Source organism: Salminus brasiliensis, unplaced genomic scaffold (assembly GCF_030463535.1).
Source record: "Salminus brasiliensis unplaced genomic scaffold, fSalBra1.hap2 scaffold_49, whole genome shotgun sequence".
Lineage (NCBI taxonomy): Eukaryota > Metazoa > Chordata > Actinopteri > Characiformes > Bryconidae > Salminus > Salminus brasiliensis.
Genome location: NW_027326702.1, coordinates 67,755 through 83,927, shown reverse-complemented (window position 1 = coordinate 83,927; position 16,173 = coordinate 67,755). Strand labels below are relative to the sequence as shown.

General features: G+C 42.3%; 2 protein-coding genes and 1 pseudogene across 2 annotated transcripts; 1 reads left to right on the top strand and 2 right to left on the bottom strand.

The window, feature by feature from the left end:
- Window positions 1-7,450, bottom strand: part of LOC140548912 (uncharacterized) — a 34,550-nt pseudogene extending 27,100 nt beyond the window's left edge.
- A 2,620-nt stretch (window positions 7,451-10,070) lies between these two features.
- On the top strand, window positions 10,071-12,632 carry LOC140548904 (E3 ubiquitin-protein ligase TRIM35-like). The gene is made up of 6 exons (XM_072672088.1): window positions 10,071-10,526; window positions 10,713-10,808; window positions 10,937-11,167; window positions 11,380-11,402; window positions 11,756-11,874; window positions 12,088-12,632. Exons 1-6 carry the CDS (start codon window positions 10,071-10,073, stop codon window positions 12,630-12,632), a joined length of 1,470 nt encoding a protein of 489 aa, XP_072528189.1.
- A 1,035-nt stretch (window positions 12,633-13,667) lies between these two features.
- LOC140548903 (testis-specific serine/threonine-protein kinase 6-like) lies at window positions 13,668-14,968 on the bottom strand. The gene is made up of 2 exons (XM_072672087.1): window positions 14,157-14,968; window positions 13,668-13,842 (listed from the first exon to the last, which is right to left on the bottom strand). The coding sequence occupies exons 1-2, from the start codon at window positions 14,966-14,968 to the stop codon at window positions 13,668-13,670; spliced, it is 987 nt and encodes a 328-aa protein (XP_072528188.1).
- Window positions 14,969-16,173: the final 1,205 nt, after the last annotated feature.

Here is a 16,173-nt window from a genome sequence, read left to right as displayed (position 1 = left end):
TTTTGCAGGTGCTGGCCACTGGGATTGAGCCTCGAAGGGGATGACCTTCTCCTAGAACTGGAGATACATCTAGTAACTACCATTTGTTTTCTATGGAAAACATGCTTACAGACTACACTTGACCTTGTTTCTTCACCAGCAGTATGTTCTGTTTTGACCTTCACATTGTTTGGCACATTTCAAGACACTCATGCAACAGTTCAGAAATGAATGTCACAATGCCACCCATCTGTGTAAAAATATTTTTTTTAATTGTGGTATTAATTGCTAGTTTTTGACAAGTCAATCTATTCGAATACAAAATGTATTGTAAATAAGGCCCACTAATATAAAATCAAACCACAAAATACTGTATATAAAGAGACAGAAATTAACAAAAGAATGTAACTGTAGGATGTGCTGGATAAACTTGCCAGATGCACTAGGTTGGTATTACCATAAGACACACCAGAGGCCTTATTAGCAGAAATGCAATGTGTGTCAGCAGTACCTGTAGAGCCATGGGAGTGACAAGGGAGTGACAATGTGCAATAGCTGACATGGAGAGGGTATCGGCAGAGATGACAGGTGCATCAGTGCAAATATCTTGCGTGGCAACACGCCAAAAAACTTGATCCACCAGAGATGGAAGGAGTTTTACTATTGAGGGACTGGGCCTCCACACTGAAGGTAGCCAAGACGACCTCTTTTGAAATGTCGGGGTCACTACTAACAATTGTAAGAATATGGAAAAACAGTAGAGTAACATTTAACATTTACAGTAACACTTAGTAACATCAACATTTGAGCAACAAATGCATCATGGGCACATATAATGCACACATTATCACACATTGTTGATTTAAACAAGCTTAGTTTCTATATTTCTTTACAACACAAACTTAAATTGCTTAAAATAAACATTGCTATATAGCATATACATGTAAACCATATACCACATTACTGTTACATATATGAATATATGGCAGAAGAAAGTGAGCTGGAGATTTATGAGGCGATCTTAGTTCACAGTCTATTCTGTAGGCATTCCCCAAGTTCCCAGCATTGTGTCTCAGTACACAGCTACATAGCTGGTTTACAGCTTTTGGGAGGGGCAACAATGTGTATTCCTGATCTAGGCAGTTGAATCAGGCTATATCTGACTGACCCTTTAACTTCTAGGCTATCTGCATTTCCAGGAAGTGTGCATTCCTGGTACATCTAGTCACCATTAGATCATACTACATTTTCACATGTTAACCAATGTAATATTCAATACTCTGCATGCAAATTAAAAAAAGAATACTTTCTGGTGCAGTGTCTGGTAGCCAACAAGATAAAATAGTAAACAAATAGCCACAAATGCTGAGTATAAAGCATCGTCAAAAATTTGGAACATCAATCGTAGTAATCTTCATTATTTATCTGCACTGCTTGCAGCATATCTGTCTTACCTGCAGTTAAATCAAAATGTTTTCTTTTAATCCTGTGAACCACTACAACCCATGGTGGTCTTGTAAACGTAGGACGTGTAGCAAGTCCCTCAAGGCTTCAATCTCCTGTAACATACTGTCATAGTGTTTACGGTCCATGATTACACTGTTACTGGCGTTTTTAAAATAATATTTACACATCATGGCTTTAAGTGGACGGTCACTGTGGCCTGCAGGTTGTGAGTTTGAATCTTGATCTGTGCCATTTTGCCATCAACAGGAGTCTGAAAGAGCTCAGCTGGTCATACTCACTCTGGGTGGGTGGAAGGCTCTCTCCCCCACATCACAATGAAACAATGTTGGGCAGCACAGGCATCTGTTAGCTGGTGCGGTGGAGCTAGTGAGACACTGCTTTTCGAATTAACAGGAGGGTTAATTGTCAGAACCAAAACTGGAGAGAAAAAGGTAAACATTTGACAAACAAAACAAAAAATGGACACCAGTACAACCAGAGCCATAGCAGTGCTGCTGGAGTGTTCACTCTATTAGACATACCTACCTAGTTAAAGAACTGCTCTTATATGGTCAGTGTAGAGTCAAAGATGTGGTCTTAATGAGGCGGCCAGTGGCATTATTTTGTTTCATGTATACATTTTAATACATGCTTCAGAAACAGTTTGAAGCTACGTATTTTTAATTCCTCTATAAACATAGCTTTGAAATCTGTGTTGGGGCCTGGAATGGTTTCATGTGTCACGGCATATTTCCATGATTGTTCTTAGAGCACTTTTGTAAATGTGTATTGTAAATGTACGTGAATGCCTGAAGCTCTTCTCACAGTCTGAGCAGTGATATGGTTTCTCTCCTGTGTGAATGCGCTGGTGTTGAAGGAGATGGCTCTCTTCATTAAAACTTTTCCCACAGTCTGAGCAGTAATATGGTTTTATTTCAGTGTGAATGCGTTGGTGTTGTTGTAGAGTACTCTGTCGATTAAAACTCTTTCCACAGTCTGAGCAATGATAGGATTTCTCTCCTGTGTGAATACCCCGGTGTTGTTGAAGAGTGCTCTGTTGATTAAATCTCTTCCCACACTCTGAGCACTGATATGAATGCACTGATGTGAATACGCTGGTGCATTTTGAGATTACTCTGATGACTAAAACTCTTCCCACAGTCTAAGCAGTAATAAGGCTTTACTCCTATGTGAATGCGCTGGTGTGTGTTGAGACTACTCAGATAGTTGAAATTCTTCCCACAGTCTGAGCAGTGATACGGTTTCTCTCCTGTATGAATGCGCTGGTGTGTTTTGAGAGTACTCTTTAGACTAAAACTCTTCCCACAGTCTGAGCACTGGTGAGATTTGTTTTCTGTATTTTTCTGCATTTGTCCGTGAGGTGACTTGTTTCAGGACCTGGTTGTTAGCATATCTTTATGGTTTCCTTTTCAGGATGCTCCAAACTGTTGTACTGGTTATGCCCAATGCTTGTGCAAAGGCTCAGTTTTCTCTTTCCACAGCTTCAAAGTGACTTACTTTTTTCCCATGCAAAACCTTCAGTTTAAATCAAGATCAGACATTCAGAGCTATTCGTTGTTTAAACAAGCAGTGTAACAAGGCACACCTGGGCATCTTCAAATATTTCTGCTTATGTATAAAAGTGCCATGTTCCAAGTTGTTTAACACATAGCATCTCACCTTTCTGTTAGTCTTAGGCTCAAATGAAATCACAGGAAATACTGAAATTAACACAGTCATTTTTATCCCTAAAGTAGTAATTTTTTATCATGAAATACTGCTCAAGTGCTACAGTCATGTGGGGATTTAGGACTGCTGTAACATCATGAGTGGACATCTGTTGCCACAAAATCCATGATGTCACTGTAACTTCACATTTATCACTGATGACTGGCAGCTAGCATCTCATGATTCAAACAGGATCAATGACTGAGAGCCACACGGTTGCTGATCTGGCTGAGCTGTTAAAGACTGTAGCAGAGTATCGGTAGATCACCAAGACTGATTTACTTTAGTTACTGATAACACTCCAACATGGCTGCCGCTGCTGAACTGGGACTTTCCTACACATGTAACGCTATGCCCACAAGCTTTTAGCCAGTCCTCAAGTTGCCAACAAGCAAGTTGAAGGTTTACACTTCCCCCCCACACACAAAACCTTCCAGCTGACCTGTCACATTGTGTTATTAACATAAGAGACTGGAAGAGAATTCATTATGAATCATAACACAAAATGCTTAAAATAAAGCATCAAAAAAATGAAATCCTGTACAGAAAAAAAGATGCATCAGTAATCATTTTCTAATGATTATCACATCTTAGCCCTCTGATTCAAATCATGAAGTGCCACAAGATTAAATATATAGTTTCATTATTTTTTTTATTACATATTTAAGCAGTTTACTTGTACACCACAAGTTCTTAATATACTGGGTAGAAAAAACACTAAACAAGATTAATATCACTTTAACAGACCAGAGAACTATTACCCCAATAAACATTTACATTTACATTTATGGCATTTAGCTGACACTCTTATCCAGAGCGAGAAGTGGGCCAATGTAGTGTTAGGAGTCTTGCCCAAGGACTCTTATTGATGTAGCACAACATAGTCACCAACACCAGGAATCGAACCCCAGCCTCCCACATGGTGTGGCAGCTCAGTGGCAGGTAGTGGTGTTATCTGTTGCGCCACACCAACCACCCAACTGTCAGGGTTTCTAAGTAGCTGAAAGCTCCTGTAGATCTGAAACCCAGCAGAAACCAACTGTTCATCAAAGCTAACTAGGAGAAGATCATCAAGCAGCTCCTGGACGAAGCTGCTTCTGTGTTCTCTTCAATGTTGCTCCTTCTGAAAGGGTTTCTATGTGTCTAAGAGTAAATGTAGAACAGTGTGATGAAGAGTGGAGCACCTCCATACCTTCAACAGTAGAGCTGATGGTGTTCCTCCAGCAGAGCAGTCTGAGCACAGAGGTGTGGAGGTGCTGATCACAGCTGGATCTGCTGCTTCTCCACTTTACTGGAGACCGGGCTACAGTTAGCCCCACCTTCCATGTTCTCCTACAGAGAATATAATACTCTTGGACTTCAGCGGCAGACCACGGTTCAAACTGCAGAACTCTAGTTCCGTTTGGGAGCCAATGGCGTTATGTCTGGCAACTAGCTGGCAAAATAAAAGTCCTGCAGCGCTGTCTGTCGATATTGTTTGTTCATATTAAATTAATGTACATTTGTTTTTGGATAATTTGATACCAAATATTGTGATTAAAATTAAATTTAATCCAGAAAGTGCTACTGCTCCAGTTAAGCTCATTCACACTGAAGATTGTAAATACTTCTAATACAATTAGTATTAAAATATGACACAATGATGGGTACTATTGTCCCACCTCCATCTACCATAAATGCCTGCATCAGTAATTCTACTGTCTATAAGAGCAGCATTAGCAGAAGTAGTGTACTTATCCTGTAATACCTGTTTAAAAGATTTAGGATGGTGTATTGCAGATTTTCCCCCACTTGTGAGAATGGTCTGTACAGTCCCACAAATAACCAACGCCAACACTGCAAACTCTTTCCCCGCAGTAGGTTACATTTCCCAAGTGAAGCAGTCAACTTTTACACTTTTTATAACGACATTTTACACTGCTTTTGTGTCACTCTGACGCTGTCAGCTTTGTAATAAGGTAATGAGCGCCACCTGGTGGGCTTGAAAGCCAATGAATCTGAACAACTTCCATTTGATCCCTGAGGTCAGATCAGACCAGTTTACAACAGATCTGATCATCTTAATACAGATAATCATCTTTGCTGTCATCTAGTGTGTGTGTTGTGTACAGTAATATAATGAGACTGCATTTCTGTTGTAGTAGAGCGTATACCCCAACACAGATCACAGGATTCTCTGAATTCAGTAATAGGGTAATACAAACATTATAACACCATACTGTTCGTTATTTAGTTTAGTGAATCATTTTTGCATTTCATCTCTGAATTCTCATTTCACATAAACATGAGCCTGGCCTGCCATTCATGTTTTATATGTCTAAGCTACTTCAGCTCCAGAGCGATTTTAAACTGAAATTATATAGACATAAATGCAATATGTCTAAGAACTGTTCCTTGTTTTACTGCCTTTCAAAATGAATCTTAATTACAATGCAATTGTGTAAATTAGAATATTTTAATAATCCTAAATCTATTTGTTTCATGTTGTTAAAAAAACAGACCCTATTTAAACAGACACAGATTACACATAGCCATAGACTGTGAAGCTGGTTGTTAATCAATAAAAAGGACAGGCTTTTGTTGAAGTTGGCTGACAAGGGGTGGCATGGATGTCCTAAAAGGAAGCAACGCGAATTTGGCCAATGAATGTTCGAGGCGTGCACGTTTCGTCCGCAATTGCATCACTTTGCCCTATGGTGCATATGCCTTTAACAACAGATCAGAGACAAGAATCATACAGAATAGCTTTAATTGAGAAATATAATGAAAATTATAATGATTATTTTACAAACAATAAGAATAAATACTCTTAAATGAATGCTTTTCTACCTTTATGTATTGATGATAATACTAACAACATTAATAAACCATACTGATCTTTAAAGGATAACATCATAAAATAAAATTCCAATGAAACAACATGGAAAGATAATAAATCTGAATTGAAATACTTGACCCATTAAGTAATAACTGAAGACTAATTTTGATGATTTTAATGCATCTTGCATTCTGTAACCCCAGTGGTCATGTAAATGTTCAGTGGTTTAGCCTGGTCCTGGTCTGTAAGCTGCTAGCTCTTTTAGGCTAGGACAATTTGTTTTTTCAAACATAAGTGAAGATATTTCAACAAATTAGGGTTAGATTTTTTTCAAAGACAACAAGAGAGACTAGAGCCATTAATAGATAGGAATCTTGTGCTATTGTGAGCTTCTAATCAAATAGAACACTGCAGGTCTAAGTGGGGAGAACATATTCAATGTATGGGCTATAGGCACACAAAATTATATTTTATTTTATGAATATGCTTCAGACACTGTTGAAAGCAACACATTTTGCTATATAAACAACTTACCCATATTTTGAACTGGGTTGGCATCTGGAGTAATTTTAGGCATGTTAAAGCCCAGTTCCCTATCTGCTCTTAATGCACTTGTGTTTCTTAAATGTATTTGAATGCCTGAAGCTCTTCTCACAGTCTGAGCAGTAATACGGTTTTTCTCCTGTGTGAATGCGCTGGTGTTTCTGGAGGTTACTCTGTTGATTATAACTATTCCCACAGTCTGAGCAGTAGTATGGCTTCTCTCCAGTGTGAATGCGCTGATGTGTGTTAAGATTGCTCTGATGGTTGAAACTCTTCCCACAGTCTGAGCAGTAATAGGGTTTCTCCCCTGTGTGAATGCGCTGGTGTCGTTGGAGAGTACTCTGCTGATTATAACTCTTCCCACAGTCTGAGCACTGATATGGTTTCTCTCCTGTGTGAATGAGCTGGTGTGTTTTGAGATGTTTCTGTCTAGTAAAACTCTTCCCACATTCTGAACAGTGATAGAGCTTCTCCCCAGTGTGAATGCGCTGATGTCGGAAAAGATTACTCTGGTGATTGAAGCTCTTCCCACAGTCTGAGCAGTGGTACGGCTTGTCTCCTGTGTGAATGCGCTGGTGTCGAAGGAGGTTACTCTGTCTATTAAAATTCTTCCCACAGTCTGAGCAGTGATACGGCTTCTCTCCTGTATGGATGCGCTGGTGTAGTTGCAGAGTCCTCTGTTGATTGAAATTTCTTCCACACTCCAAGCAGTGGTGAGATCTGCTCTCGACGGTACTTTTCTGCATTTGTTTGTGATGTGTGGAAGAGGATGTTTGCTGAGTATTAGAGATTTTTCTAGATGCCATTTTCTTCCACTTTTTCAGCAGCTTAACGTCTTTGTGATATCTTCTGATTGTGTGTATATGTGGAGCCAAACTTTAACCAGGTAGTAAAGTTGACACTAAGAGCAGGTGAAGACTTGGGAAAGGACATCATTAATTTCTGGAAGAAACAAAGGAAAAACAATAAGTTTGGGGTGGAAAACGGAAATGATTGATTTGGCAGACGAAATTGTACCAAGGAGAATTAAATAAACCATTTGATTCAGACTTTCAATGTGCACATTATAGGCTTGTAGCTTCACTACATGCTAAGATAGATAAACAGAATGTTTCTGTAGACTTATGAATTCATTCAGCTGCTACAAAAAACATTTCTCCTGGACGAAGCTGCTTCTGTGTTCTCTTCAATGTTGCTCCTTCTGAAAGGGTTTCTATGTGTCTAAGAGTAAATGTAGAACAGTGTGATGAAGAGTGGAGCACCTCCATACCTTCAACAGTAGAGCTGATGGTGTTCCTCCAGCAGAGCAGTCTGAGCACAGAGGTGTGGACTGCTGATCACAGCTGGATCTGCTGCTTCTCCACTTTACTGGAGACCGGGCTACAGTTAGCCCCACCTTCCATATTCTCTTACAGAGAAGCTCTTCATGGTAAAAGAGCGGCCAGCAGATGTCCAGAGTCCGCTGGATGAAACTATTAGAAGATGTGGATCAATAGATCTCAATGGCTTCGTCTCTGGATCTGAGCAGATACAGGAACCAGCCCTGATCCACCTTAACGCTCAACAGTCTGCAGCTGCAGAGCTCCGGAGCTCCGCTGAGGAACCAATCAGAGTGCAGAACTCTACCTTCAAGTAGCTGTCAAAATAAAAGTCCTTCAGCGCTCTGAGGCTTTCCTCGGTTCACGGTCACCTTCAACTGCCCATCAAATATTATAATTTTAGCAACTTAAATACAGATGTAAAGATGCAGAAATCAATAAATATAGAAATGTAGTAATATATCATTAAATGATTCAGGACAAGATGACAAATCATGTACCTACATTTTTTAATTACACATAGAACCCAGCATATTCAAATAAAATCAAATCTGGTATTTGTCACGTCACATGAACATATGCGTTAAGGTGCGTGAAAAACTAATCCCTTTCAGTAAAATAGAGAAATAAAATATAAAAAAGTAAAATACAGAACATTCATATTCACTATGCTTACTACTGCACTGGTCAAATATACAAGCTTTTAATATAAATTATGAATATACAGTTGTTACTCATTGCTGTTTACTTATAGGCACTGCTACCCACATCAGACCAGCTGCCCACCCCCCTGCCACTGCTGTCTCCATACCAACTATGTTAAAGTTTACATGGACTCTAACTGTTTGCTACTGTACTTATTACCACCAGTACTCATCATCACTCTGGACATCTCTACTCTGATTATATTAGTTATATTATATTATGATGATATTAGCACACCTGAGCAGTAGCGCAGTCTTGGTGGTTCTGTGACTTTTAATAATCATTTATAAATAGTTCTGATCAGAGGAGGATGGGCCCCTATTGTGAGACTTGGTTTCTCCCAATGTTTCTTTTTCCAGCTCTGAGAGAGCTTCTCCTGCACTGTGGTCTTTGGCTGCTCACCAGGGGGTTATGTTTATGTTTTATGGCTTGTTGATCTCCTATCCTCTTCCTGGATTTGTGTAAAGCTGCTTTATGACAGCAGTTGTAAATTTGAATTTGAATTGAATTGATTTTTTTAGTGAGATGGTTTCAGTGGTGTGCAGGGTGATGGGCTGTTAAGTGGTAAAGTGCAAGGCGTAGAGAGTGTGTGTAGGTGAAGATGAGTTCCATCTTAGTTCCATATTGCTGATTGAGGCGAGATGTGGGGCAGATGTCCTGCTGCTGGACAGCTGTGAGAGCAGGCAGTGACATGGTGGGTGGAGTTTCTTAATGATCCTCCTGGACTTCCTCAGATAGCGGCTGGTGTCTGAGGTAGAGGAGGCGCTGATGTGCTCAGTGATGTGAACACCAAGGAACTTGAAGCTGCTGACCCTCTCCACAGTGGTCCCATTGATGAAGATAGGGGTGTGCACTCTCTCCTGTTTCCTGAAGTCCACTATCAGCTCCTTGGTCTTGCTGATGGTAAGAGACATTATTTTTATAACACTAGTGAGACAGGAAGCTAACCTCCTCTCTGTAGGCTGCCTTGTTGTCGTTGGAGATCAGGCCCATGATTGTTGTGTCATCAGCAAATTTAATGATGACATTGTTGAGGGACAGTTAGGATTCACGAGTCACGAGACTGTTATTCCTATGTTCTCACTGAACGTTGACTTTATTTGACTGAGGCTTAAAGAAGCAGAAAAAGGTTCTACATCTGCTTTTCCCTTAAACAGGACAAGGTAAGAACCATATTTTGATTACTGAACATCAAACCACTCAAGCCAAACGAAGGTTGGAAACGGGTGAAACATTAAAACCTGTGAATCTTAAACATTGGCCTTGTGTAAGTTTAGGTATGAGTTTAGTGAACAGTCAGTGGATAAAAGCAACAGTTATTTACCTGTTCAGCTCCTCCCTTTCCAAAGTTCCTCCTCCCTACACCATCTACCAGCTGGAGAAACTGAAGCTCATACTGGCGCACTGCTGATCCTCACGCCTTATGACTTCCCTCATCTAAGAGACTCTGATCTGACCCTTTAACCATCTCTCTGAGGTCGTCTGAAGAGGAATAAAGGACTACAGGACTGATTGTGAACATCCTGCTAGAGATGTTTAAAAAAAAGAAGAAATTATTACAAGCAAGCATCAGAGGAAGACGCCAGCAGCTGCAAATATCAGAAAAGGATCTGTGGTGTTGTCTGTGCTGTGAAGTCTTCACTGATCCCGTTCTACTGTCATGTACACACAGTGTGTGTAGAACCTGTCTGCAGCAGTTCTGGAAAAACAAGGAATCTACAAAGACGTGTCCAGTTTGTAAGAGAAGATCCTCTAAAGAACACCCCCCCCTTAACCGAGCACTGAAGAACCTGTGTGAAGCTTTCCTAGAGAATCAGAGCAGTCAGAGAGCTATAGCAGGGTCTGAGGTGGTCTGCAGTCTGCACAGTGAGAAACTCAAGCTCTTCTGTTTGAATGATCAGCAGCCTGTGTGTGTGGTGTGTCAGACTTCCAACAAACACAGAGATCACAACCTCTGTCCAGCAGATGAAGCTGCCACTGACCTTAAGGTAGGAAATTTACTGCACTGCTTTCGTTTCTCTCCGGGGAATTTCCTTCTCCTGCTTTACCAGTTAGACAGGTTAGATGATGCCGGTACACGGGTGTGTTTTAGAGCAACGTAAAAGCTGTAGGTTGAATACGTATCTGCTTAGGACAGACAATTAAGCTGCTCCTCTTCCTTTCCGTGATTACAGAAACAACTCCAGACTGCTTTGGAGCCTCTATGGAATAAACGGAGGGTCTTAAAGAAGGATAAACAAGACTATGAGCTTACAACAGCCCACCTTAAGGTGAACCATCATCTTAAACTGTGGCACGTGTAGCCAAGGCCATGTTATTGATGAGTGTCCACTTTTCCTTTAGCTGGGAAATGCCTGCAGAACATCTTATGGTGTTTCCTAATTGTCTGTCATCCCAGACCCAGGCCCAGGACACAGAGAAGCAGATAAAGCAGCAGTTTGAGAAGCTCTACCAGTTTCTAAGAGAGGAAGAAGCAGCAAGGCTGGCTGCACTGAGGGAGGAGGCGGAGCAAAAGAGTCAGATGATGAGGAGAAAGATTGAGGAGATGGATGGAGAAATATCTTCTCTTTCAGACACAATAAGCACCATAGAGAAGGAGATGGAAGCTGATGACATTCAGTTCTTACAGGTAAGAGTCCCTCTCCTCATGTACTGAGTGTTTAGTGTGAATGAGGAGGAGCACTATAAAGACGTCTACCACCACAACAACCCACCATGTCAGACTGGGGTGTGTTTGATTAGTGTGGTCGAGACGTTAGACATAAGTGATTTCCTCAATTTAATCTGAAACACACCTGAAAAGTCTCTCTCTCTCTCTCTCTCTCTCTCTCTCTTTCTCAGAACTTCAAGTCTACAGAGAAACAGTGAGTAAATGATCTCCTGTAAAATCCTGATTCCATCCAACTTCACAGTAGAACTGTAAATATGACTGTGCTGTAGTGGTGTGGGGGTGAATAGGGAGGGTGTAGATCTAGAGGATCTTTCAATTCTAGTCTATTCAAACTAGCTGAGGATGTTCTGAGTAAAAGTAAAAGCACTTTTGCAAGTCGCTCTGGAGAAGAGCGTCTGCTAAATGCAGTAGATGTTAATGTAGAAATGAGAACAGCAGAAATATTTGCAGTAATTAAAATAATTGCAAAAAAATCAATCTATTAATCCAATAAATGGTAAATAAAGGACAGGCTGTCAACTTTCTACACTGAAGTTTCCATTTTAGTGCTCAGGGCTCAGCGAAAACTCCAGAAAAGACCTCAGGAGCTCTGATCAATGTAGCTAAACACCTCTCCAACCTGACGTTCAGACTGTGGGAGAAGATGCACAAGATGGTCCAGTACAGTAAGTTCTGTTTCTGATTGGGTAGAAATAAGATTTGCCTCCATGTTTGAGCCCCTCCTGAAGCTTGGTTCTTGGTTCTTGGAAACATCCTCCTAAAACAGCTGAACTAAACTGCAAATCCACACTTAGTCCTAACGCAGATCTGTGTTCTGGAATCAGACTTTTCCAGAAATGGGAGAAGAATATGATGGTCATTCTGTTCTCTCTCCTCAGCCCCTGTTACTCTGGACCCCAACACTGCAGATCCACACCTCCACCTGTCTGAAGATCTCGCCGCTGTACAATACAGATACACAGAATCCTCCCTTCCTGAAAATCCAGAGAGATTTGTTAAGTTCAGGTGTGTTTTGGGTTCAGAGGGGTTTAGCTCAGGGACACACTGCTGGGACGTCCAGGTTGGAGACAGCGATCACTGGGAACTGGGTGTGATATTGGATGGACAGAGCGAGGGAAACTCTTTCCTGGGTTCAGTCTGGAGTCTGGGCTACAGTAAAAGTGGTGGATACTGGACACGCTGCCCAAGACAAGCAGGGCAACCCCTCACCCTTACACAGAAGCAGCAGAAGGTCAGAGTGCAGCTGGACTGGGACAGGGGGAAACTGACCTTCATGGACCTTCTAACCAACACACACCTCCACACTATAACACACACCTTCACCGAGAGACTTCTACCGTATTTCTGCACGGAGTCGGTTTGTCCACTGAAGATCTTAGCAGTGCAGACCTCGGTTAGAGTGGAACAACCCAGTTCCATTTGAGGATGCTCAGAATTTCCATCTCTTCAGGGATGGGTTATGATCAGAAGAAGGTCATCACTGTTATCTGAAATAATCCTGGATCTGAAGAGTCGGAGCGTGACTCCTGGTCTCCCTCCAGCATTAGAATTGCTCTGATTGGGTCTGATTTCTCTATAGGGGGCATTAGAGTGCAGTCAGATCCACTTGATCAGCCCCCTGCGGGACGGGAGGGGAGTTCAGGGTTGGGTATTAGCGTGGGTGGTCATATATACTACATACAATCTCACCCTGCCTTATATAAACCAGAAAAATGACCAAATACTGCTTTCGGTTTGCTCACAGGGTCACAAAGTGAACACTGCACAAATGAATCTGCTCTCCTTCCTTGATCTGGAAATCCATTATTAATATGAATCTGGCTACTTTTATATTCCTGTCTTCTGTTCTGTCTCAGCTTTTTTAAGGGTTCATTATTTTCATTTCAATAATAAACGTTTATTATTCATGGATACAAATGAGGGGATTCTCCTCTACCAACGGAGGAAACGTTGGTATATAACGGTGTATCTAGAGGTTTCACTTGTTGTTCAGTTGTACTGGTGTAATACAGAGGTGAAAGCAGTGTAATGTGTACAGCCCCTCCTCCTGCCACCCTCAGACCAAATATTTTACTAAATAAAGAAAAACACATTTTTCATTCTGAACTGGATTTCCTTTCATAAGGAACAGAGGCACATTGCTCGTTCTCTCAGGTTGCTTAACGGCCTCGGCCCGGTTCGGTTGCCGTGTGAAAACGCTGTCCTGTGTGGTTCGGACGGTCACCAGTGGGCAGAGGCTGCCACTGCCCTTTAAACACATCCGGGGTTCTGCTGAAATCTGACTCGCCCTCGCGTGCACGCGCGTCGCACAGCACTATGGACTCTACAGATTACTGCACGTGCAGGTTGACCCTTATTAATGACCAAATTCTGCTGCGTGACGCGCGTGCACTCAAAGGGAGTCGGACTCCGGCAGGGAGGCAGAATTTGGCACAACAACTGGAAAGGTCGCATGCCCCTAGACAGACCAATCAGCGTGGATCGGGTACAGGGAGATGCAGCCCATGTACGTGATGACGAGGGCACGTAGCGGAGTTCTACAGCACGGAGCAGGATGTCCCAGCCTCACATCTCTGCTCAGAACCAGAACCAGCAGGAGCATCTGTGAAGAGAGCAGAATGAGAAGCTCCCTGCTGTGAAGCAGAGGAAGAGTTGCGCACCGCAGAGGTGAAGAACTTCTTCATCCTCCTCCAAAGTGACCGAGAGGCTCTGATAATCGTTGCGGCGACAGCTTTAGCTGCTGTTTTCACTGCACCACAGAAAAGACTACAGCCGAAGCAGCTGCACTCCACCCCCACAGCCTCTATGCTTAGGCCGGTCAGACCTGCCCCAGCCCTACTGCTTCCTCCATCCTCATCATCAACGGCCGTCACAGTAAACCTGCCTATAACACCTATAAGGGTGTCCAAAACCTGACCCTGAAGTTCAAGAACAGTGGTTTACTTACCCCGCTTGCTTCGACTGCAGCCAGTGATGCTGTTCCACCTCTGGCACCGAAGGCCGGATGGAAGGGTCGTACTGCAGCATAAAGGAGATGATGGACTGGCAGGACTCCTCTACTGCGATTTCATCTGGAAACTTCACAGGTTCGCGTTGGAGATTTGGGAGACTGCGCACATTGGAATCTTTGAAGGGCATGGACCCGGTGACCATGGCGAACAGGATCACGCCCAGGCTCCACACATCGCTCTTCTTTGGATCATAAGGTTTCTCTAAAAGCACCTCAGGTGCAGCAAACTGAGGAGTGCAGCAGTACGTTTCGCTAAGTTCAGGTTGGCATTTTACGAAGCGCCCGAAAGTAAAGTCGGTCAATTTGACCTGTTCATCCTCACTCAGCAGAACATTGTGACTCTTGAGGTCCCGATGGACTATGTTCTTCTGGTGCAGATAGGCCACAGCACTAAGAAGCTGGGCGAACCAAATTTTAGCCTTGTCGCAGGAAATGGGGCCGTGGTCCTTTACCTTTTGATGGAGATCTGTTACAGCTGCCTCCATTATGATAAACAGAAATCCGCCACGGGACAACATTTCAAGCATCTTAACAATGTGCGGATGCTTGACTTCTCTGAGGATGGCGATTTCTCGGGGCAAATATTTAGAAACATATTCCTGTTTCTTTTTCCTGCAGTCTATTATTTTAACAGCCACCTTTTTGTCAAGACTTTTAGACACAGCCATTTTAACCTGGCCAAAACTCCCTTGCCCGATGTTACCCAACACCTTAAAACCCAAAGCTTCCAGGGCTTTGTCTGCACTCATTTTCTCCCTGTAGATGGAAAGAGGAGCAGAAAGTTAAAGGGCTGAGGAGGTTGTGGGGAGCTCTCTCCTCTGTGTAGTCTTGCAGAAGAAAGTTTAATAACCCGTTTACTCTCGCGTTCTATCGCTTTAATAACCTGTTTACTCTCGCGTTCTATCGCTTTAATAACCCGTTTACTCTCGCGTTCTATCGCTTTAATAACCCGTTTACTCTCGCGTTCTATCGCTTTAATAACCCGCTTACTCTCACGTTCTATCGCTTTAATAACCTGTTTACTCTCGCGTTCTATCGCTTTAATAACCCGCTTACTCTCACGTTCTATCGCTTTAATAACCTGTTTACTCTCGCGTTCTATCGCTTTAATAACCTGTTTACTCTCGCGTTCTATCGCTTTAATAACCCGTTTACTCTCGCGTTCTATCGCTTTAATAACCCACTTACACTCACGTTCTATCGCTTTAATAACCTGTTTACTCTCGCGTTCTATCGCTTTAATAACCCGTTTACTCTCGCGTTCTATCGCTTTAATAACACACTCCCTCTCGCGTTCTATCGCTTTAATAACACACTCCCTCTCGCGTTCTATCGCTTTAATAACCCGTTTACTCTCGCGTTCTATCGCTTTAATAACTCACTCCCTCTCGCGTTCTATTGCTTTAATAACTCGCTCCCTCTCTCGTTCTATCGCTTTAATAACCTGTTTACTCTCGCGTTCTATCGCTTTAATAACCCGTTTACTCTCGTGTTCTATCGCTTTAATAACTCACTCCCTCTCGCGTTCTACAGCTTTAATAACACACTCCCTCTCGCGTTCTATCGCTTTAATAACACACTCCCTCTCACGTTCTATCGCTTTAATAACCTGTTTACTCTCGCGTTCTATCGCTTTAATAACCTGTTTACTCTCGCGTTCTATCGCTTTAATAACCCGTTTACTCTCGCGTTCTATCGCTTTAATAACACACTCCCTCTCGCGTTCTATTGCTTTAATAACTCGCTCCCTCTCTCGTTCTATCGCTTTAATAACCCGTTTACTCTCGCGTTCTATCGCTTTAATAACTCACTCCCTCTCGCGTTCTATTGCTTTAATAACTCGCTCCCTCTCTCGTTCTATCGCTTTAATAACCCGTTTACTCTTGCGTTCTATCACTTTAATAACTCACTCCCTCTCGCGTTCTACAGCTTTAATAACACACTCCCTCTCGCG